General features: G+C 42.1%; 1 protein-coding gene across 1 annotated transcript in view; it reads right to left on the reverse strand.

Annotated features, from left to right (window-relative positions):
• Nucleotides 1–11,282: 11,282 nt before the first annotated feature.
• The window catches only part of trrap (transformation/transcription domain-associated protein), a 78,219-nt gene continuing 65,812 nt past the window's right edge, over nucleotides 11,283–23,689 (reverse strand). Inside the window, 6 exon segments of the mRNA XM_035669969.1 lie at nucleotides 11,283–12,516; nucleotides 14,286–14,480; nucleotides 16,156–16,359; nucleotides 17,240–17,424; nucleotides 18,218–18,435; nucleotides 18,645–18,870. Of these exon segments, the coding sequence (XP_035525862.1) occupies nucleotides 12,232–12,516; nucleotides 14,286–14,480; nucleotides 16,156–16,359; nucleotides 17,240–17,424; nucleotides 18,218–18,435; nucleotides 18,645–18,870 (1,313 nt within the window). The 3' untranslated portion in view covers nucleotides 11,283–12,231.

Below are 23,689 nucleotides of genomic sequence, written 5' to 3' on the forward strand. Positions count from 1 at the left end.
AAAATATTCCCCTGTGTGACAGGTAATATGACTGAGAATGAGCTTAAATGAGTGAAAGACACACATAAACCTATAAACAACAGACTGAAATTGTGGGGTTTATGACAACTGTTATTTGTTATGCATCGCTGTGGATTTATGAAAACTAGCACTGAAATGCACTGACGCAGACAAGCTTAATGATATGGAAATTGAAGTCGTAACTTCGTGAAATGCAGTCATGAGCTCTCTTCTCAAGGCCATCAGTTAGATCTGAGCTCCAGCGACTGATGGGCTGTGATCTGTTATCGTCCCTGTGGCCTGGCCTCTCGCAGACAGGCTAAATAGGTGGTCTCCCTCCACTGGAGGTGGAAATGAATCTGGCCTCAGATCCCTGCTCCTTTCTGCTCCCTCTAACACCCTGCTTGTCTCCCCGTCTACCTATCTAGGCCATCTCACTTCGTTTGACGTGACGGGTGTGAACAGTGGATATGTGTGTGTGTGTGTGTGTGTATACCTGGGAGCCAAAGCCTCATCTTTCCAAAACTACAGAATGATCAATTGCAGCACAATTTTATTGAAACCAATTACCTTCGATTCTTTCTCAGGCTGATTTGATGCTCTGAAGCAGCAGAGTCAGCTGAACACTCAGGGACTTGCATTTTTCCTGCTCTTCATCACTGTCCATCAAGCCGCCACGACTTATCAGGATCAACAGTGGCCTTGACAGAGTGACATAGTCACAAATGATAGCCATCTGCCTTGCATGAAAGTTTTGAGAAAACTAATCTGATTACCATCGCTCCTTGCCGCCTCAGCATGTTTCTGGTCTAGTAGTTTACTGTTCGAGTCACAGTGGAGAAGCAGAGGCACGGACCTGGACTTTCCATATATACATGTAATATGGTTCACTGGTTGTCTTTTCTGTCTGCCGGGTTGTTAAGCTGTCACTCTCTCAGCCTCTGCACTCTTTTATTAAACCCTTTTCAGGAGGATTGCTGTGTGAGGACAATAATGTTAAGTCAACTTGGTGGGTATCGCTCGAAATGATGCAGGTGCGTGGCAGCAGTGAACAAACGCCGGATCAGAGAGAATCTGCTGAGAGTGACCAAAATTAAACTGCCATTCAAACCCCAAAACAAATAAATGAATTCATTTTAATTGAACTGTGAAGTTCACTGAAGAACAGGGCTGTTCTTCTACCACTTTACCCTCAAACTGCTTCATCTACTTTTTCATTTGGTGACTTTCAATAGTTCCCTGAATGAGTTAGTCAAATGAACATTTACATAAAGTTAGTTAGCCCATACCTACATACCTGATTCCTTCCGGCCTATGATTATTGTTGAACCTCTGCAACATTAAACAGAATTGTGAGGCCGGGAAGTCTTCAATTCTGAAATCTGACTAACTATAACTTTATTGCTACCAGTGCACATATGCTGTCGGTTCTGATATGATATCACATTATCTATGTTCAGCTAATTGCTAGACTGTAGCTGGAGCCAGGAGCTGTTTAGCTTAGCATAAAAGACTTGGAAGTGAGGGAAACCATACTGTCAATGATCCTACTGTATGTTACACACTGGACCTTTAACTAGCCAGTTACAGTGGTGGTACATTGATTTATATCAGCACAAACAGAAATGTATTAGCAACTTGGGTTTTTATACAGGGAATCACATGCTGTCACTGTTTCTTAGCCAACAGTGACAGGTTGCACTGACTTCCTTTCTTATCATCATTGTGAGGTTTCCAGGCAACCAGTGGAGACCCAAAAACTCTACAACTTTCATTTTTATGTGAACTTGTGAGCTTTAGCTTTTCTGACATATTCAGGCTCAATTCTTGATGATATGCTAAGCGAACTTCCTCCTGGTTCCAGCTCAAAACTCAACATATATGAGAGTGCTTGATCTTCTCAATTACCTTGGCAAGCAAAAGAATACATATATTTATGTATACAATGAACTAACAAAACAAGATGATATTTTAGTTGTAATTATTTTATTTTTTCTCTTCAAATTCAGGAAATCAGGCTACAAAAGATAGCTATTAGGCTTTTGGAGTACTACAAAGAGAACAAAGAACAACTGTTGCCAATGAATGGGAATAAATGTGGATCTTGGAAGGACTGGGAAAATCGGCACATAAAAAATAAGCAGCTCTCTTGTGCACATATCTGTGATCTCTACAATCAAACGCGTGAAGATCCGAGTTGACAAAATAAACGTGACAAATTACATCAAGATCCATCACACACTACAGCTTGAGCTGTCTTGCCAGAGTCTCCGTGGAAGCTTATTGGACAGGTTGGACAAGCTCCAGCACGTTGTTGTTGAGCAGATTGGTCCCTAGTAGCACCTGGTGCTTTGTCTCCACTTTAAACAGCCTCCGTCTTCATAGCTGGCTCCCTTCCTGACACGAAACTTCCCTGTGGAAAAGAGAGAAGTGAATTGGTGTCTGCCTTCCTCCCAGGTACATCCTTCATCACCCCCACCCACTCTCCTCTCCTCCCTCCTCCTCCACTCTACTGCAATCCGCTGCCCACTCAAGCAGCTGTCAAGGTGAGGCGGTTTTACATGGTGAGGCTCCAATGCCCTTGTCCAATTTCACTTTGGAGTGAAGCTGGGCTGAACATGCCAATCCTGATATTACCAAACAAATTAAATCACGCGCTTGGTGTGCAGAGGAGAGGGAGAGTGCTGAGGATGCTGGGATGGATGGGTGGGAGGGTGCTGCAGGAGGAGGGGGGAACAGTTGTCAACCCGACTGAGCAGCTCTCTGCCTGGTCTGATCAGGACATCCTAGGAGAAGAATCATTAATTGGATGGAGGGCAGCGCTGGTAGGAGACGGCTTTGTTGCTGCTGGCCATGTCTATGAAAAAGCCATGATGGCAGGCAATTAAAGGCCTTTATAGCAATGGAGTGGCCACAGGAGCTGCAGGCGAAGTAAGAACCCCACCAGTCATGCTGAAAGAAAAACATCTTCCTGATTTAAGTGATTTCTTTCCCATGACTTTTGCTGTTTGGTCCTATCTACTTCTTATTTCCATGGATTAGGCCAAAAATAGGTGTGTAGTTAGAGCCACTCTAGCATGCTCAGATGCTCCTAATGTCAATGCAAACATGCTGATGTTTAGCAGGTATAATGTTTACCATGCTCTGTTAAGTGCAATGGTTTTTTTTGTGAAACAAAGGTCATCACAAGAGCATCGGCAAACTCTTGTTTGTTTATTTCACCTACATAAATCATATTCATTACACTCCACGCCCCACCTGCAGTGGCCCTGCAGTTTGAGAACCACTGGTTTAGTGTGTCAGCACACTAACATTTGCTGATTACCACTAAACCAAGCTGCAACAATGTACAATTTCCTTTAGGCTTGGTCCAAAAGCAAGTCAATCTCAAGGCCATGTTTTATACATGTCTATGCACCAAACACAAAGTACAGCTGAGGTTTTATAGGTATTTAGTTATAAACCAAGGTACTGGACAATTGGAAATTTTTGATGCACAAAAGTGAAGAATATCTCAGGTTCATCCTCTGGTGGACCTGAATGTGTGTAACAAATTTCATGGCAATTCACTCGACACTTGTTGCGATATGTCACTTAAATGTCAACCAAAAATGTCAATCTCAATGAAAAGTCAGGGGATCACCAACGTCATTAGGATTCATCCCCTGGAGACTATAAACGTCTGTACAACATTTAATGGCAGTCCATCCAATTCCTGTTGAGATATTTCCGTCTGAAACAAAGTGGTGGACTGACAGACCGACATTGCCTAGCTGCTAGTGTGGCTAAAAGTGAATGACTATATTAAATGTGTCAATGGTACGAGGCAACTTTTGGCATCACAGCCTCATAATCATATAAGGTTGTTATCTTCTTGCCAACACTCAACAATCATACAGGGAGAAATCCATTACCCGAGAAACAGAGCTGCCAATTTCCCCACCAACAGAGTTCTCAATCGACCGGAGCAGAACTTCCTGACTCCGAACCTGCTGCTTTTCATTTGACACAACTAATAAGGAATGATTTAGACAAGGGACACCAGGTGAATTCAGCAACTTGTTAATGTACTGAAACTGGGGAACAACATAATGCAGTATTAGCCAGTCATGCTGCATTTTGAATGACAAGAACAGCTTCTTTTTCAACATACCCTTTTGCTTTTACAGTACTCCTTATCACCTTCACTACTGCTAACACACAAAAACATTGCTCAGTGCAACAAGTACAGGTATGGGGGCGACTGTTGTTGAAAGTGATTCTGGGAAAGGTTGGAAATCTCTAACTTCAGAAGAAGCAGATAAGACAGGCTGGGGGGAAATCGGTGCACCCAAAAGTATATTACAACACTTCATCACAAAATAACTCCTGGAATGGATTGATCATAACAGTAAGAGTATCAGGGGGTGGAATTTCCTTCAAATAAAACTGGTTTCACTGACTTATTCCTGCTGGCGTATTTGATGTATTTTCTCTATTACTTTTTCACTTGACTCAAAAAGCTATGAAATTTATCTCATCACCTGGGAAAGATACCTGACAAATTTTTCTGAAGTTAACGCTGGAGAATCTGTGTGAAAAGTGCCTACTGAAGTTTAAAATGTATTACAACACTGCTCACTGCAATAAAGGCTAATGGGAGAAATGTGAATGTGGTCATGAGTCAGATATGAGCTTGTATCCTCGAGACTGGATTATCACTTTATCTGAATGGAGGTAAAACTACAAATGACTCAACACAGAGTCGTTATTTATTGTGTTTACCAAAGAGAGGAAAATTAACTGGCAACTCACACAAAAACACTAGCGCCTCACTCTCACATTTTACGTGATATCATACCCTGAACTGTGGTACATCACGTAGTCAAAGAAGTTGGAGGAATTGAAGCAGTCCGTCCAGGATTTTGCTGACTTTTTGCAAGGTCTTGACAGAAATCTCAACAACTATTTGATGTTTTTCCATGAAATTTGGTAACAAATTTGAACCATGGTCGCCAGAGGATTAATCCTAATGACTTGAAATGACATTTGGTAACACATTCATTCATTCATTCGTTGAATTCATTGAATCGCTTGTGTGAGCCTTTAACTTTTAATCAAGAGCAGTCCAAATGTATATTTGTCCAAATTGTGGATTTGTGTTCAGTGCTAAATAGCAAATGCTAACACACTTTACTAAGATGATGAACATTGTAAATATTATCTACTATATATTGGCATGCAAGCATGGTCATGGTGACCAGCATGGTATTTGAGTCTTGTTTCTTTATTAATATCGCAAAGAATGATACCTCTAACTCTAAAGTTTAGACCTTGTTCTAAACTTTAGAGTTTACAGTCTCTACAGCACTTTATCGAACATTTATAAATAAATAAACTGGGATAAAACTGCAGCAGTGGTTCAGAACGCAAGTAGTAAGAAAATCTTCTTCTTGTACTTCTGTGGAATCTGAATGGTGTATGGAAGCCAAGGAGACCGCCTCATACTGATCACAGGAGTAATTTCAGGCTGAAACACCATTAGATACCCTTCTGACAGACCTCCTTGTTCCAAATCCAGAAATCCATCATTGGAAATTGACTTGCAGGTTGGAGAGCCTCCTTGTTCTCTTCATGCAGTATCATTGACAACAGCCAGCACATGTCCAGATACGTAGCAGTGAATCAATGTGTGCAGCAGGGGCAGAAAGTTTCACACCAAGCCTTACCGCGCAAGAATTGATTTCTGAAGCACTGTGATGTGCTAAATACTATCCGACATCAGGAATCATGTGAACACCACTCAGCCAGCCACTCGTGTGAATAGAGCAACGTTTGATTTAAGCAGAAAATAAGCCTAACTAAGAGAAAGGGAAGGATGGAAAGTGCCTAAAGTATTTGGAGGAACAACTGCAAAGCTGAGCAACATTTTTAGTACTGCTACAAGCCAGACAGTCCTAAACAGAATTTAGGTCATTCATATTTCATGTATTTTTGTACGAGTCAGTACTGTTACCTCACTTTAATGTTGTTCTGTTCCAAAGCTGGACTCTTACCTTCACCTGCAGCCTACTTAACCATACATTAGACTGTAGGAGACAGTCTAAACTAAACAAAGTCATTCAGTAGAGTGTGTTAAAAATAGTTCTGAGGCTTTTACAATAAGCTTAGCAACAAAACTATGTGCTTACACTGAGTATGTGTCCCATGTTTAAATGCCAGTGTGAAATACCCTTACCCAACACTTCATGCACACTTACACTAATACCACTTCAGCATGGTATTCAGTGCCAAGAGTACTCCATAATTAATCACACTCTACTGCTCCACACTACAGTACTGCTGATGTTGCTAACTGGCAATACACAACAATGAAGAAGAATGATGTCGCCGTCGTTTCACCCTCACTTCAGTTTAACCATTTGATGACATCATCAACCCAGGTTGTCCAATGGAGTTGCGACGTGGGAGGAGCCTCATATTCCAGAGGAGTTTACCCCATTCTGTACTGCCAATTAAAAATGTATAATATATAATATTCTCAATGTTACTCAGATTTTACACAGACACACAGCAGGCTCTTGGATAATGTAGTGAATGCCTTGTCTGACATTGCTATGAAGAAGGAGCCGGTCAGTGGCACAAATTAGAGTGCAGCATCTTGGGAGTTGTGGTCAACTTCTACCTCAAAGTTTGTATGTATACAGGCTTGTATCCTCAACTTTTTATTTTAAAAGAATTACATTTTCTAACACAGTTGTTAATCTTTTGTACCAAGTTTCATCTTAAGACAAAGTACTCCAACTGTGAGTCATGTAACGTTGTCTATGGGAAAATGAATGGGACTTTTGGACAGGTGACGGCTAAAATAGCTCCTTTCACTTCACAACTCTAAAGGGAGGGCTGGATTAACTGCTCAGAAAAATGGAGTATACAGTACAGCATTTATCTACAGTACAGCTGAAATAATGGACCTTAAGTTGGGTGCATTATTAGACTTATTAAGGTTCTGTTCCATTTAGTGTAACAGAGCCTTTCCAGTGAGCCAACATGCACAATAGCAGCAGCCTGACTCTGTTTGACCTGAATGGAATAAAACCTTAATTAGTTTCATTGGTAACACCTGTTTACCCCACTATTTTTATGTCATAATGGCTGCTGTGAAAAAAAAAGGTCTATAGTCTGACATTTTAGGGAATACTTTTAGCAGCCAGAAGATAGAAACCACTCACACCTGCTCAATTTATATGACGCAACAACTAGCAGCCAGTTAGCTTAGGTTAGCTTAGTTTAGCATAAGGACAGGAAACAGCTAGCCTCACTCACCAAATGCAACAAAATTTGGATACTAGTGCCTCTAAAGTTCAGGGTTTAAACACATTATATCTTGTTTGTTTTATCTGTAAAAGTTAGTAAGTGAGCTAATGCTACCGTGCAATAATATTACTTTCAGACAGAGCTAGGTCAGCTGTTTTCCCCCTTTCCCGTCTTTATACTAAGCTAAGCTAATTTACAGAAATGAAAGCAGCATCAATCTTTTCATCACGCTCTTTGCCAAAAAGCAAATGAGTATATTTCCCAAAATATGACACAAAATATGCCAGAAGGTTTCCTGGAGTGCAACTGCATTACAATCTACAAAGTCATATCTCGCTCATGGCGGATGCTTTGTTTGATTTAAAAATATACTAGGAAATACAGTATGCAGTATTTAACAAGCTCTATCAAATAAATAGCCCCCCCAAAAAATTCAATTTTGAGCTGAACTGAATATCAAATCATTTAAAGTTTTGAGGCCCTTATCACTCCAACCCCCTGCGCTGTCCTTCTGTACAAAGTGTGTCAGTACATATTTAAGTCAGCGTGTGAGTTGTTGATGTGCTGCTGCATCCCTCACACCAAGAAAAAAAATGTGACTTTGATTGCGTCCCATACTGCTGTGTACAGCTTGGGCAATTAAAATCATAATGGCAGATTTTAGACACCAAACTAATGAGCTCAACTCCTCTGAGTGGAAATGCCATTAGAAGTCTTAATGGGACTCCTTCACTGAGTAACAAAACAAATCCTCAGCTGCTAGATATGAGATGTGCTGCTTCCCGGGCTAGAGATCAACACACACTTGTTATTTGATTAATACTGTTTGTTTACATGAAAATACAAAGAAAGCGTCTCCCCCTACTGCGATACGACGCCTCATACAATGTGATATATAATTGGATGCTGGCTGTAAAAAAGAGTTGGTGGCATCCTGGTCTTGAATGATGAATTGTGAGAGGGGAAAGAAGTAGATTAGGGTGCTGGTAAAGTACTTTTTCACCTCTGTTCTCTTCACGCTCAACTTTGTGTCTACTGTAAGTTTTTATTACACTGTATCCAAATGCGTCTCTTGAGAAATATGACAGCTTAGTTGCCACATAAAGTAAACAGACAGTTTCTGAAAAAGTCTCCCCCCTCCACTCCTCCCTTAAGCCCTTCCTCCTCCACCTCCTCCTCCTCCTTCCCTCTCAGCCATCCTCTGCGGGGATGAGGATCATTGGAGGGGGAAGATTTCATCATCTGGCCCTGCCAGGATCTATTCCTGCTTTGGTGTGTCCTTTGAGATCTCTGCTCTCTGCCAGGGCTGATGATGATCCAGGCTCTACACCTCCACTCCCACCGGAGCACATCAATCACCTCCACTCCTCTCACACCACCAAAGAGGGAGGTAGGGAGATGTGGGGGTGGCGAAGCCTTCGCCTCCACTTTGCTAATAACAGGTAGAGAGAAAGGAAAAGAAAAGGAGGAGAAAGAGGTGGGGTCGCTGCAGCCGACACCTTTGCTCCTGTGATATGTCTGCAGTCACAGGATGCCCAGAAAAGACCCCAGAAGGCAAGTTATGACATATCTTTGAGGGAGGTTGTATGTGCGTGTGTGTGTGTGTGTGTGTGTGTGTTCTGCTGTTGTGGATTTCATATTTCACCTAATCCCTCTCAAATCGGAACAGACACCTGGGGCGTGAAATGGATGTCTGTCCCAACAGAGGGCATCCAGAACTTCAAGCACAATCCTTCAAAAGAAATCTGAACAAAACACATTGGATGTGTGTCTGTCTCTGAGAAACTAAATCCCTCTATCATGCTTTGGCCTCTTAACATGACTACCATTCCTTGTTTTGGTTCCAGGTCATGGGGTCAGCCTGACTACTGTTGATACCAGTGTGACACTGTGTGTGTGCTCAGGGGAAGTGATGCATCCAGGAACAGGCTGGTCAGCCAAGTCAGTAAAATGATTATTCATTTTGATGTCAAGCACCTCAGAAATGAGAAATTATTCAGCTAAAAGGTTGCAAAGTTCTTCACATTTCCATTTCAGTAAATATTGCCATTCAAAGAACTGAGAGAGTGGCTTCTAGTCAGTCTTATATTAAGGCCCTGTGCAGGATTACAGATTCAATGAAAATCTAGAGTATGCAAACACTGAACCCTACAATTTAAACCTTAGTGGATTCCATACGACCCCTCTATGGATGGCAGTGACAGTCGGTCAGTCTGATTGTCCACCACTTTGTTCTGGACCGATTTACCTCAACAATTATTGGATGGATTGGCATGAAATTTGGTACAGACATTCATGTTCCCCAGATGATATATGATTTATGGGATTACTAAAAGATTCCCTCCAGTAATATTAAAGACAGAATAAAAATACTCTTCCTGGGACATTATGTGTGTCTGATATGTTTGGGGGTTTTTTTTCACCGAAAAGTATAATTTTCACATTAAAATCATTAAAAAGACATCTAGCACTTCCACCTCATTAAAAATTTCATAATCTATGAATATGCAAAAAAAATAAATAATAATTCTAAAGTTTTCCTGCTGGACACAAGATGTCTCTTCTACTTCCAAGTCCATTCTCAGTGTATGAGCACTGGTGTCTTCAAGTTTCTACATGATATTTGTATAAGTTGCATACAAGGAGGACCAGGAGTAGTATAAGACCACTACTGTGTATATATACAGTCAAATGTTTTGTGATTTCTATAACCTTTGTGCAAGTTTTTCAATGACTCATGATGTAACTTGACTATGATGTCAGCAGAATGCAATCACTTTTGTCCATATACTTTGTAATTTGTCCTCCAAATGAAGACCCAGTAGGGTTGAAATATGGCCTTTTATCAGTCCAGTTAAGTTTTTGGTGTTTTAATCAAGAGTACTCTCCACCTTTTCCCCTCACAGCATGGTTTGTACTGATTGACATGAAGGAGTATCTTACAATGATATACAAAAGCCTAAAATGAGTCAGATGTTGTAAACTGACATGACTCACCGTTTTCCTAAAGCCAGGCAACTTGAATTCTCTTCTAAACATTTCCACCCAGAATGAAGGGAAATGTGAGATGGAAAAAAAACAATCTGTCAAGGTATTTCCTACATGTGCACAGTTAAGCACCCAATAAAAACACTGCAGCCTCTTGAAAACTTACTGAAAACACATGCAAATGTACATGTTTACTAGGAGCCCAAGTAGAAAATTTATAAAACTAGGAAGTTAATGTTGGAAACTCGGAGCTGCTGAGACCCTTCGTGTGGATCAGAGAGGAAGAGAAATGTTGGAGACAGTGTGTAAACATGTTGAGAGCAGAGGCTGTGTATGTGGATTGTATAGAGGCAAACAGAGATATAACCTTTGTTTATGAGTGCAGGCGGGCTGGCTGACAGTGTGTATAAGTCAAGCGAGGCCAGCCCACTCGGAGATCTACTGGCACGCATTAATCAAGCGCCAGGGGAGGAGAGAAACGCCTCAACACACCTCCGCAGGACTTTCTAACTAGAGGGAGGGAATGACCACAAGGTTATTGTACCTCCGCGAGACAGAGCAGCACTTTGATTCAACACTGCTGCGCTGAAATGCCTCTCCATAAATGTCTACTAACTGTGAACCGCAAGGATGATAGCAATAGACTTTTTAACATCAGAGAATGGTTCGTCTGGAGTCATTTCACAGCATGAGTTATTGCTGCAATAATATCCAAGAGTGCGTCCTTCAGGGTGATTATGGCTGTGACAGTGATGCAGTAGATGTGAGGCACAGATGGGGATTACTGGTTATTATTGCTGTTTTACAATTGTGTAAAAAACTGAAAAAATAAAAATAAAAAAACAAATGTAAGTTTTGCTTAATGGTAATTGTGAGCATAGCTGAAACTCATTTCTGAGATTCATTGGGTAAAATTGTCCTAATGCACAGCGTAAAAAAGGAATCAGCAGGTTACCGTTTAAGAGCCAACACAGCTTATGTATTAAAAAAGAGCATTTTATTAAAACAAAATGCTTATTTACAAAGCAAGAGATAATACATCTGGTGGAAAAGGCATTGTACCTTTACAAAAAGAGAAGAGGACTATTCATACACAGCCAGCTTGGAATGACATATTTGCATTAAAGCTGTTTTAGCTTATGACACTGTGTTTTCGCCCAGTAGTTGACTTTTGTTACATTACAACAGGACTGATGGAAAGATAAAACAATTGTAAAGTAAAATGGCTTTTGAAACAGTCAGACATGTTAATACAGTTCAGGCAGTGGGTAAAAAAAAAATGAAAGAGCATCCTCTGTTATTCACAGGATCATAACATTCCTCATTCGGCAGGGATAGAAAGGAATCTACACGTTTATCAGTTTAAATACCAATACACATCTGAGAGGACTAATGGCTATTTTATGGGGGAAAATCATAGTGGAAAAATTGTAAGCTCTTGATGCAGGCGAAATATAACACAGACACAGCTAAAGCAAACAACAGATTTCCCCACCTCTTAAATAAAAAAACTCCCATTAGCTTGAGTGAGGGGCTCATAATGACACCTACACAAATATTTCTCCTTGTCATATTGAAGACACGGCAACTGGCATCACACATACAGTCCCTGTCATTCAGTTATAAAAATAAATATAAGTAGAAGGAGAAACTGTTTTCATAAAAAGATTCTATCAGTCCAGTTATAACTATTAAGAATACTGGCAAGCCCTTCTCAAACTGTGACAGTCAGGACCTTTGTTTCGATTTGATTCCACTTAGCTCACTGGTTCAGTGTACTTTGATCAAGAGGAAAAGGAGTCCACCGGGCTTCTGTTGCAGTGAAGAGAAATATACATTTAACAACCCTTGTCCGTGCTTGTCAGACACGTAACAAAAGTAAACAAAAACGCATTTTCTTGCCCTGTATCTCACTTCCTCCTCCTCTGCTGTGTCACATCTGGTTTCTCAGAGCCAGGGGTGCCAGGCAGGGTCCATGCGACACAGATTGTCCAGGCTGTTTGCTGCAGCCACCAGGGTGTTGACCTTACTCTCTCCTCCCTCGAACTGAGCCAGGTTATGGAGGCGGGTCATGATGGCGGTGACGGCCTTCTGGACCAATGAGACCAGCTGCTGGGAGTCCATGTTTTCCGGTTGGCCGGCTGGGGACAGAGGCATGGACGTGTCCTCTTGGGTCTTCTTGTGCCAGGCAATGATCTCATCGCGAAGCACTGCCTTCAGGATGCCATCAACCTATCAGAGACAGGAAATAGAGAGTTTAAGAATTAACGCTGTAGAAACATGTACAATAAAACATACTGGATGTTTTTGTGCCATCTTGATTAATCTGGAAAATAAATTAACTTAATTAATTGACTTTATTTACCTTACAGTTTTGACAACAATACAATATGAAAATAATTCCATTTCATTCTTGGGGGGAAAAAAAAAAGGCTCACGCTATTTACTTGCTTTGTCTAGAGCTTTCAGCTACATCTCACGGTCTTCTTCTGCAGATGGAGATGATCTTTGGCGTCAAAGATCATCTTTGAACATAGACAGGGATTATGATTTTCCCCCAATTAAATAAACTCCATCAAAGACCAAAAGATGTGGTTGAAAGCGGCAGAAAAAGCGTGTAAATTGACCTTTTGTTAACGCTGCTTTTGGTCAGATTTTCATACATTTCAACAAAGACTGCCCAGCCCTCTTTACACAGTGCTTTGTGTTGTAACAAATTATGCAAAAACTGAAGTGGTCTACAAACCGTTCCACAGCACTGCAGTATAACAATATGATATACTGTGGGTGGTTGCTAACACATTACAGTTGTTTATGAGATTCCTCGCTAATTTGATAACTGTTGCATCTACTTGAAGTTCTCAATTATGTGCCAAAGGAATTCTGTTTATATACACTGACCGTGCCAACCTTCTGGGTAGACCGTCCTAAGCCATGTGTTCAAAGTCTCCATCATGGGAAGGAGAGCAATAATAAAACCTCAGTTTATATAAAGTCATTGCCAATCTCAAACATACACACAAAACAAAGCTGTTAAGCTCAATTAAGAATGTGTCAATCATCCTGAGGGAAATCTCTCTCTCTCTTGTTAGGAGCCCGTTATGGAGCCACAGAACTGAAATGCAAAACCAGTGAAACCATGACGGGGCCACAACACTAGCAATCATCACCCAACTAGGTACAAAGTGTTCCCCACCCTTACCTAAAGTGTTTATATGGTTTCAGGCTTCAATATATTTGAGTGGATGATTGTTACGTGTTTGTTGTGTTTGGTTGTTTTGCCTGGGAACGTCCATTTTCTTGGACCACAAGAAGCACTGGCCTCTGGCACTCTGCCTTTACTAGTTCACATAGTCGAGGGTTTTGTTTATTTGCATCTTAAGCACTCCTGCTCCCTCCACATCAGTCAGACTTATAAGTAAGAGCCAGGCCTATACATAGACACCACACGCCTGTCATTACTGCCCTGCTGCGGATACTTTGTACAACCCCCTGACTGCTCGTGCTTTCATTGCATTGTTTTTGTTTGGTTGTGCCTCGGGGAACTTCCTCTCTGGGTTTATCCAAGTTTAGGTGCAAAACAATACCTGGAGAATTTCGCAGGAGCTTAAATTTGACAACAAACCTGCACTGACACTGCCAGCTGATTTGAACCTCATATCTTAAATACATTTCCAAAACTCCTGTCATTTGGGTCAAGTTGAGCAAGTGTCATTTTTCAACCCATCACAGCTGAAACTTCAACTTCTCACCAGGTTTGTTTAATATGGGTTAGTTAACATCTACAGACTACAGTCTGCTGTCATTCAGTCTGCTATTTCAATCTCTTTATCAAAAAATATAGACACTTTATGACCCATTTCTGTGTAAAAGAGCGTAAAAGAACATAAATAGAAGACTGTGGTATTTTTTACAATCGTGGAACGGATCACCAGGATTGTAAAAATAGGATCAACAATGTAACTATTTTTAGAGGAGACCAGTGCTTGCGGACAAGTTACCTTAAAGTTTGGCTGTGCGAAGCATCGTGCCACAGCAATCATGGAGGCAGTGAGTGGGCCAGAGACACCGATGGTGGTCAGGAACTCAGAGATGTTTGGCGTCAGGCGGAACGGAACGGGGCGATTAGCATCCAGGTCGCCTGTGGCGTCGTTGATGTCGAAGCGGAAGTATGAGACATTCAGCTTTCCTGTGTCCTGAAAAAAAGAGTATAAAGGTAAACAAGTCAGACAAGTGTGTATATGTGAGGTATACTCTATGTATACGAGTGTAAGAGGGAGGATGTTTTAAATAAAGCATTGTTTATTGTTCACTGCTCATAACCACTAGCAAATAAACAACATCATCTATGAATATTCCTTTCTGCAGTGTTCTCCACAGTCCTGTAAGAAAATAACTCTTCTTCAGAAAGGCTAGGGGAGTTACAAAACAAGCTCACACCAACGAAATGGCTGCAGTTATTGATCTGCGTGCCCCAGACACCGTAACACGTCAAACTATCAGCAGCAGAACATCTATAATCCTCAATTCACTCCCACTCCCCTCTCCCCCCTCACTCCCCACTGACTTAAATATATACAGCTGAGTTTCCATCCATAAGCCTGCATTTATGTGCGAGAGGACCGCTACACAAGCAGCCATTCTGGGGAAGATAAGCTCCCTTATATGAAAAGGTGAGTGGCTCTGACAGCTTTATAGCAGAGCATTTCATTCCAGCTCGTGCTCCCTCTCCTCCTCTGTCTCGCCTCTTTCCCTCCTTCTCCTTAATTCCCTCCCCTCCCGTCTCCCTCTCCTGCTGTCATTTGCTCCTCCAGCCCCCAGCGGAGGGCCTCAAGGCAGTGGGCTGAGACACCAGCAACCCCCAGGAGGCTAAGATAAGCCCACAGACGGTTGGCTGTGGAGGCAGCTCTCAGAATGCTAAATCACCACGCCAGCGGTCAGTGATTTGGCTTCATTTTTGGGCTGGTGCGAGTGTGGTGACGCTACATTAGAGTGTCACATGTAGTGACTAGTGTGTGAGAAATGACAGGTACTGGGTGTTTTCAGAACAAATGTCAATGATATCAAAGGAGATTGTCAGATTCTCAAGAAAACGCCTTATGAAGACCGGTGTTTTATGGTGTAATTAAGTCTATCATTGAATTAAGGCCCTGATGAATGTCACAAAGCAGTGCCTTATTTGTGTTGATTTCTTGAAGCATCACTGGGCTCTCTAAGCATTAACTTGAAGGAACTTAAGGTCTCTATTTAGGCAGGGTGGGGCACAATGCTATGGCTGTGATGTCCTGTCCTTGTACTCGCTGTCTGTTTGTGTGTGTGTGTGTACACTCTCCGTACCGTAATCCTCCTGTGTCTAATGGGATCTGCGGAGTGGAACAGGCAGAGAGGGGGCTTAATACCAGTGCTTAGCTGCCCGGAGGAACGCCTGTCAGCAAAGGCCGATTAGGATCAGAGGGGAGGGGTGGCCGACTGACACAATCATCTTTAATAATGACTTTGAGAAAGCTGTCTGCAGACCCCAAGCACCAAACGGATGTGTGTGTGTGGACTGAGTGGCGGACGCACGCACGCACGCACAAACACGGCCTCTTCAAATTGAAACGTCTTTGATAGCTGTAGAGCAGAGGGAATGAATATAACGTTCTGTCAAAACATCCTTCGCATTGACAGCGGCTGGCTGACTGATAGGCGTAGCGTGAATGTCATGGGGGAGAATAGTAATTCATACGGCTAGATATGGGGAGGGTAATGGTGATCTCTTAATGCATCTATGAGAGTGTGTATCTATTGAATTAGCCCCTGTCACACGGTGCCCACTTGCCCTTGACAGAAAGTCCAACATGTTTTCTTCCTTGTGTATGTTTCTCCTACCTGTGCTATCTGCAGCATCTCGGGGTTCAGCCTGTTGAGATGGAGCATGAACTCGGCCAGACCTATGAGGGCCAGCTGGATGGTGAACATCTTACGGAAGGTCCAGTAATCGGTGGCATTGGGGAAGGTGTGGAGAGCCCACTCCTTCAGCATGCTGCGAGGGACCATGTTCCCCTGCACCTCCTTCAGGATGTCCCGCAGGACCTGGAAGTAGACAGGAGTGGGGGTAGAGGTTAGGGTAGGCAGACGTGGTCCAAAGAAATATTGGGCCTTGTGTCAATGTTCTACTTTATTTAACACAACGGTCCGCCTTCTTTAACTTTACTGCCAAATAGATAGGATTCACAGTTGTTGACCAAAAGTAAATGACCTGAGTGCACATCATTTTACAGCTATCTAAAATATCAACAAGAAATGTCAGAAGTGCAAAGATGAGGTGGAGAAACAATTTCTTCACCAAAAAGAGCCTTAACAAAATACAATGCGGCCACTAAACACATTAAAATTAAGAAACGAGCCTGGTTGGACAATTTATTCTTTTTGATAGATAGTTTAGGTGATAATCAGTCCCCAGGAACAGACAGCATAATTTAACACTTTGCCATCTTGAAGCAAAACCGCTAGAACAACACAGCTAGAAGTGAATTCAGGAAGAGCACATCTATTATCTGTTGACTGGTTGATATATTAGCTTGAAAATAACGTTTTCACCACAGACAAAGCCCCTAATCAGAAAATCATCCCCATCCAAAACCATGAACATTCAAATTTGGTTATTTTTAATATTTCAAATTAACTGAAGTGTTCCTTTATAGGTTGATAAAATTCCCCTATATCTTAAATAAATAAATCACATAAAACTAATTTGAATGTCGTAAGGCTATTTTTCTTAGCTCACGAAAAGCTGACATTTTGGAGGTATCCATAGTATGGCTGCTTGAAGATACTGTTAATTAATTACTGTTAGCTACTGCCAATTATAATTCAATCAGCCAGGATGCATATCAATGTAGGGAATTAAAGCTGGTCATAGCTGTAATATGTGTGTATGTATGCAGATGTGTGGATATGATCTTCTTCATACCTGGTGGCTGGCTTGTGTGCCTCTGGCCTGCACAGTGGCCAGACGGTCATAATATCTGGAAATGGGGTTGTCATGTTCGATGCCCTTTTTGGCACAGCGTTGTTTGTAGATTTCCACCAGTGACAGAGATGAAGGGTTGTCCTCTACCAGCCGCATCTGAGGCGACACTGCCACCACTCGGGGTACTGGAGATATGGAGGGAGGGAGAGGAGGAAGACAGGATACAGATGGGAAAGGGATAAGGAGGGGAGAGAAGGGGGAAGAAAAAAGACGGAGTGGTAGTAGGAAAATAACCACGTCAGTGACACACAAGCAAGCAAACAGTCCCTGTTTTACAACAGTGTAGACCACAGATCTAAACCTACAACTTAAATGCTTCAGAGAGGGGAAACAGCTGCACTGAAGGCGTGCCATCGCTTAACACCAAGTCCTACACAAGTCGTAGGAGACAAGAGGCTGCGCATTGGTCGCACAGTGAAAGCAGTCTAAACATTTGCATACACTGGCACCCCAAATCAATTCAATACCAGCCATTCCAGTTGGGAGGAAATGGGTTGGAAGGGACTGTTGAATTCCCTGTCCATATTTCCCCTTAAACAAACCAATCAAGTGCATAAATGGAAAGCGGGCAAACATCTGGGTGGAGGCAAACCACAAGGGGACTACAGGAGAGGAAATAGCACTTGAAAGCAAATTGAAATTGTGTGTGTGGTGTGTGAGTAAGACAGAAAAAGAAGACAAACGAAAGGAGAGGGTCAGTGGCAATTGTTCTCAGCGTACAGTAGAACTAGGGGTGACCATGTGTTTCTGATTGGATCTGGGATGACCAAATACATGTAAAAACTCATGCAGGGATAGATGATGACAACTAACAGAAACAACCCACACACAGCATCATCTTGGTACAATTTCATCCCTAGTTCCTGTATGCTTGAACCTCTGCACCCAGGCACCCATCTTTCTTATCAGTGGTCCTACCAGTGAAGAAGAGGTGTCTCTTGGTGGTCTCCTTCCTCTTCTCCAGACAGGGGTTGAGGAGGCGCAGAAGCTGCAGGACCCTCTCCTCTCGGCGTGACTCGGTCAGACAAGCGTCGTTCATCACCAGGTAAGGGTAGATCTTGCCATTGTGGCCGCGAATATAGAGACGACGTGCTGCTGTGTTGTGTTTCTGAACTATTTCCACTCTGGGCATGAACCTGGAGAGAGGTACAGAGAGACAGAACCGATGTAACAAACAATGTGGGAGGAATAATATGTGGCTACGACTCTCCTGTGTGACTTCATGTATATTTTATACATAGACAGCAGAAGCTCTAAATCTCTTACATTCATTCCAAGCATTTGGCTCAAAACTAGTGTTGTATAACATCCTGTTTACTAGGCCTTCTGTAGAAGAGTCCTTTACCTTGCGATCTTGATGTAATAATGCGTCGGTTTGGGCATGAGGAACTCCCCGGGGATCTCTACTTCTGCCGTCTGTGCAGAGAAGTTGCTGAGGAATCGACACTTCTCCTCAATGAGGAAAAACTTGGGCAGCTGCTTGGTCTTGGCCTCCAGGATCTTGATCCACTTCTTCAGCTTGGAGATCAAGTTGTGAAGCTTCATGGAGCCTGGTACGCTGAAGTCAAAGTCTGGTAGGGCAGAAGAAAAAAAAGTTATTGTTATGAGAAATATCTCCTTACAGCACTGGCCTTTCATTATCTTATTTCCCGGCTCTCCAAGTGTCTCCCATCCTTCTGGTCAAATGGCTTTTAAATGGGCCTGGTGGACTTAATGATTTATTAATCAACAATTGAAAACAATTTTAATTGTGATATTAAAAGTTCCAAAAAATGGAGGGAAAAAAAAAAAAAACGTCAGTGATTCGAAGGTGGCGAGATTAAATCCTCAGACTGGCTGCAAAAGTCTGAGTGCGGCATTCAATGAACTACACTTTCCCCTCCGTAACCAACTATCCTCAATATGCCCTTCAGTGAGACACCGACTCTGCAACTGTTCCAGTGGAGCTGCTCTCAGACTTTAACACAGTGGGCAGCTCCCAAATGGGTTTGTGTGTATGTGACCTTTAACCTCTCCTGCAGCTATATGCTCCCACACCTGTGCTATAAATACGAATATGTTTCTAAGTAACCTTGCCAAATAAAATACTATAAGGGGTTAAAACACATGCAAGCGTCAAACGCACAAGGGAGTCGAAGTAGAGTCAAATATGAATAAAGAAAATTAAATTAAATATTAAATAAATAGAATCAAAGAAAATAATGTTTGAAAACTCGTGGTCAGATGACATTCCAGTGCAAACGCTGCAGGGCCTGTTTGAAAACAGTTAAGATTAATTAAAGTGAGATCTGGGTATTTACTTAACCGTTATTTACCCAGTAACGTGGACTAAGAATACCTTGTTTTTCACAGTGATGCCTTAGGGGAGGGCAGTGGTTACACAAACCTTCATCTGGGAAATGCCCATTCTAAATATTATGTTACACTGTTGGCCACTCCACTCCAGCACTATGATGCCTTGCTTGAGGTAACTTCACGGATAAGTTATTCACGGTGGGCTTGCAGCACAAGAAGAACTGTTTGCTCTATCGACTTAAAACTCCCTGATGGAGGCTGGGAGCTGATTAAATTAGAGCAATAAAAATGAGAGTCTTAAAGTATTAAATTCCTGTTTCAAGTCACAACTCATATTGCACATAAGATATTGTGATGAGCTGCAGCAATAACAACGGAAGGAGGGGAAGTGAGCCAGGCAGGTTTTCCATTTTAGAGTAAAGCCCCCAGGACATCTCTGTAACATAAATGCACGCACGCACACACATCTACCGCTCCTATTTCAGTACACCCTGTTGTGCCGCCTGTTATAATGAATCCATGAAACTGCAAGGCCTTGCCATTTCAAACCCGTTCAATCTTTCCCAGAGTGAGACCTCCTAATACTTTAAATAAGCCCTTTAAAACAGCCAATGTTCTTTTCGGAGTGGCCCTATTTCGCTATCCGTCTGCCTGCAATTCACCTGCCTCGATAGCAGAGGTAAAATTGAAACAGTCCTGAGGAATTGCAACCCGACAACAATTCAGTACCATAAAAGTGTATAATGCTTACAAATAGAAAAAGCGAGACATGCTCCACTCCTCGCCTCGCCATGAAGCAATATAGCAATATAATTCCATCTTTATCGGATATAAAACATTTTATCTGTTTAAATCTGGAGATGGCTGCACACACAAGACGCAGGAATTATGTTATTACAGCTCATACAAACAAAATAAAGTTAAAACTAAATATATTAACAAACACAGGCAACAAAGAGCTCTAACTGTAGTTTTAACTTGTGACGTGCTTTAAATTTGAATTCTTCAATGCAGTGGTCAGCTGGTCAGAATGTTTGTTAAAATCTGACCAGTGGTGCATTGTGAATGTCACATTATGTGCGAACAGATGACGTAGCACCCACCCACCCTCAGGCCAGCCAGATAGAGACATTGCACATGACAGACAGACTGTAGCTACACGTTTTACAATTCATCTATTGGCCTTGGGATATCTGATATTTATGCAAACTTTGTCAGAAAGGACCAACTGGTGTTCTGACTTAAACATTACAGTAGTATTTTAACAGGAATAGAAATAATGGAACTGTCATACTATAATTAACCTAATTACTCAGAGTACATTCATTCTATTTGAACTTTAAACATGTGCCAACATTAAAAATATAAGAGAAACTACATGGGTGCTCTGAGGAGAGTGCGATACAACCAGCAAGACCAGAAGACTACTTATTTTCAGTCCTCCTGAACTCATCTTTGACCCCTGCTCTGTCAGCTAGCTGGGGTAATAGGATGCTGAGAGAAGGAGTGCGGTGTGCAAAGTACCCAGGCTGCTCTCTGACCTGTGTGTAGAAACCAGGGCTGGTTTTCTGCCCTACCTGACAGACCACAGCAGAGGATCTGCACTGCTGCACCAAATTATGGATCCAGACTCAGGAGGTGAGCCACCTCTGTATATAAAACCATCATTCCCTCATGACTCAGTGTGGGATTGTATGTATGTGTGTGGTGAGATGCAGTCATCTCAACTTTATTATGTCTGCTGAAGTTTTGAGCGTTTCAGAGGTGATCACAGCAGCATGGAGGTAAAGGGGTTTCTGGCAATAAAAGTTCACATTTAAACTTCATGACTGACAACTATGTACTGAAGGTACATAGGTGCTGAGTCAAACTGCTATACAGCATTATACTGAGTTACATTTAACTATGCTAAATGTCATTTTAGCATGACAAATGACTACTCAATAGGCACAGAATTAAAAAGCCAGGAAACTTGCATTTCGTTCAGAAAAAGCTCTTCTGACAAAAGTCTTTGGAACAGATCCACTGCTAAAACAGTAACTCATGCAAATAGCATTCACCGTAATTGGATTTGAATGCCTCCCTGCTGCCAAATGTTATATGTGCACACATAAACCCATATTTTCCGGCCCACAAACCCTGTGAAAGCGAGTGAGCCACTAACGTGGTGCAGGGAATGGGAGCTTGGCTGCTCAGCAGCTCTGTAAACCCTGTTTGTTCCGCTCTGGAAGGCTTGTGTGGTTTCAGTCTCTGTCGGTCCTGCTCCCACGTCGCCGTGGGGACAGCTGGGTAGCGATGGTCGGCAGGCACCCTACGAGGCAGAAGCCCCGGTGACGCCTGGCTGCGCGAACACAGCTGGCACTGCAACATCTGGTAAGATTCATCAGCGCAGCGCTCACTCTGAGTCTCGCTCACTCTTGTTTGTGTTGTTCATTCAGTCAGTCCATGTGCCTTTCCCGTGCTTTTGCTCGCTAATGTCATCACACCTGTCTTCATGTTTCCTCTCACTCTCATGCCTGTTGTTTTTCTCTTGGCTAATCTCCTCTTTTCTATCTTTTGTGCATCTTCCATGCACATAAGCTCTGGCTCACCCTTATTCCAGCTTTTTTCTTTTTGAGTCAGGTGATCATTTTCCCTCTAGCTGCTTTTCATTCACTCACTGTCCTTGTCCTCGTCTATCCCAGGGCCAAACACATTAGCTCTATTGGCCACTCTCAGGACCAGTGGAGGGGAAAAGCACAAGAGAGACTGAAGAGCGGCAGGGGGGGGGGGTAATAAAAAAAGGAGAGGCTGGTCCATTTACTGTGAGTGTAATTCAGCAAACATGTATGTGCAGTCAGTCCGTAAGAGTGAAAAGGAGTCAGTAGAGAGGTTTATTTGAACACTGAAAGCTGGGGGAGTCCTTGTTTAAACCAGGTCCAGTGAACTGTGGTTCAACTCCCTTATGCAATGTAGGAAAACAGACACGTGGCTTCCAAAAACAGAGGAATGATTGTTTTGAGAAAAATGTCTCAGAGGGGGCCTTGGCTAAACTAGAACTGCACCTGTCCTGTTGGATTCCACAGCTTGCATATGAATCTGAAAATTCATCATTGCCTTACAAGCATCCACATGAATATCACAGAAATTCTTGCTTTGAAATGTTCCAAATCCAAAACTGGGGATGGATCAGAGAACTGTCTCATTGCAGTGTCTTCCAACTCCTAATCTTTGATGTCACATCAGTGTACAATCCTCAGAGACTACATTGGTAGGAATTTTCAGAGGTTTCAGGATTTAAAAGGTAGGTCATTTTAAGATACAAGCTACAAACTGTCGATAATTCACACTGTCATTTGGTTACCTCAATTCTGGCATGACATTTGACATTAGTGTGTCTGGTCTGATTTTTTCTGTAATGAGTCCATAATAGCCATCCTGCTACTGTTTTGAAACAATATATAACAGGGAAAGGGAATTAAGTGTTTCATCTTTGTGTCAAAGTAGCCTAAGTAGCAGTATACTCAAGTTAAATGCAACAACCTGTTCCAGTATTTTATGAGCTATATTCACTTTTGGCACAGAAAGCAATCTGTAAGCAATGCTTGGTCACCTGACCTGGCAAAGGGGACAATACTGCTCCAACAACAATAAAACAGCAATTGTCTTGTGGCTGGTGGTACTTCGCCAAACTGGGGTTACACTACATTTACATTTCAATATTGATTGTTGCCCAGCACCAATATGGTGGAAATTATTAGCCTCTGGTGAATGCGTCTAAACTATAAAACTGCATTGTGAATCTATTCCACCCTGATATAAAAAGCTGCCAAGAAATAAAATAATTTAATTACAGTAAAAGAAGAGAGATGTAGTGTAACAAATCATGTTTTACAGACTTTTAAACTCTACTCAAACCAAAGACTGAACCTCTACAACAGAGTTTGCAGTTTCATAGATCCAGCTGAGGCAAAAGCACTCAGACTCTTCTGCTGTATTTTATCAAATCCTGACAGGTTTTGTGCTTGTTGAGATCATCAGTGCTGCGCCAGTATAGATTAGAAATGCAGCTGACTTGTGTATAATCAAAACCAGTGTAGACACACACACACACAC

Source organism: Morone saxatilis, unplaced genomic scaffold, assembly GCF_004916995.1.
Source record: "Morone saxatilis isolate NCDOM2014 unplaced genomic scaffold, NCSU_SB_2.0 Contig1, whole genome shotgun sequence".
NCBI lineage: Eukaryota > Metazoa > Chordata > Actinopteri > Moronidae > Morone > Morone saxatilis.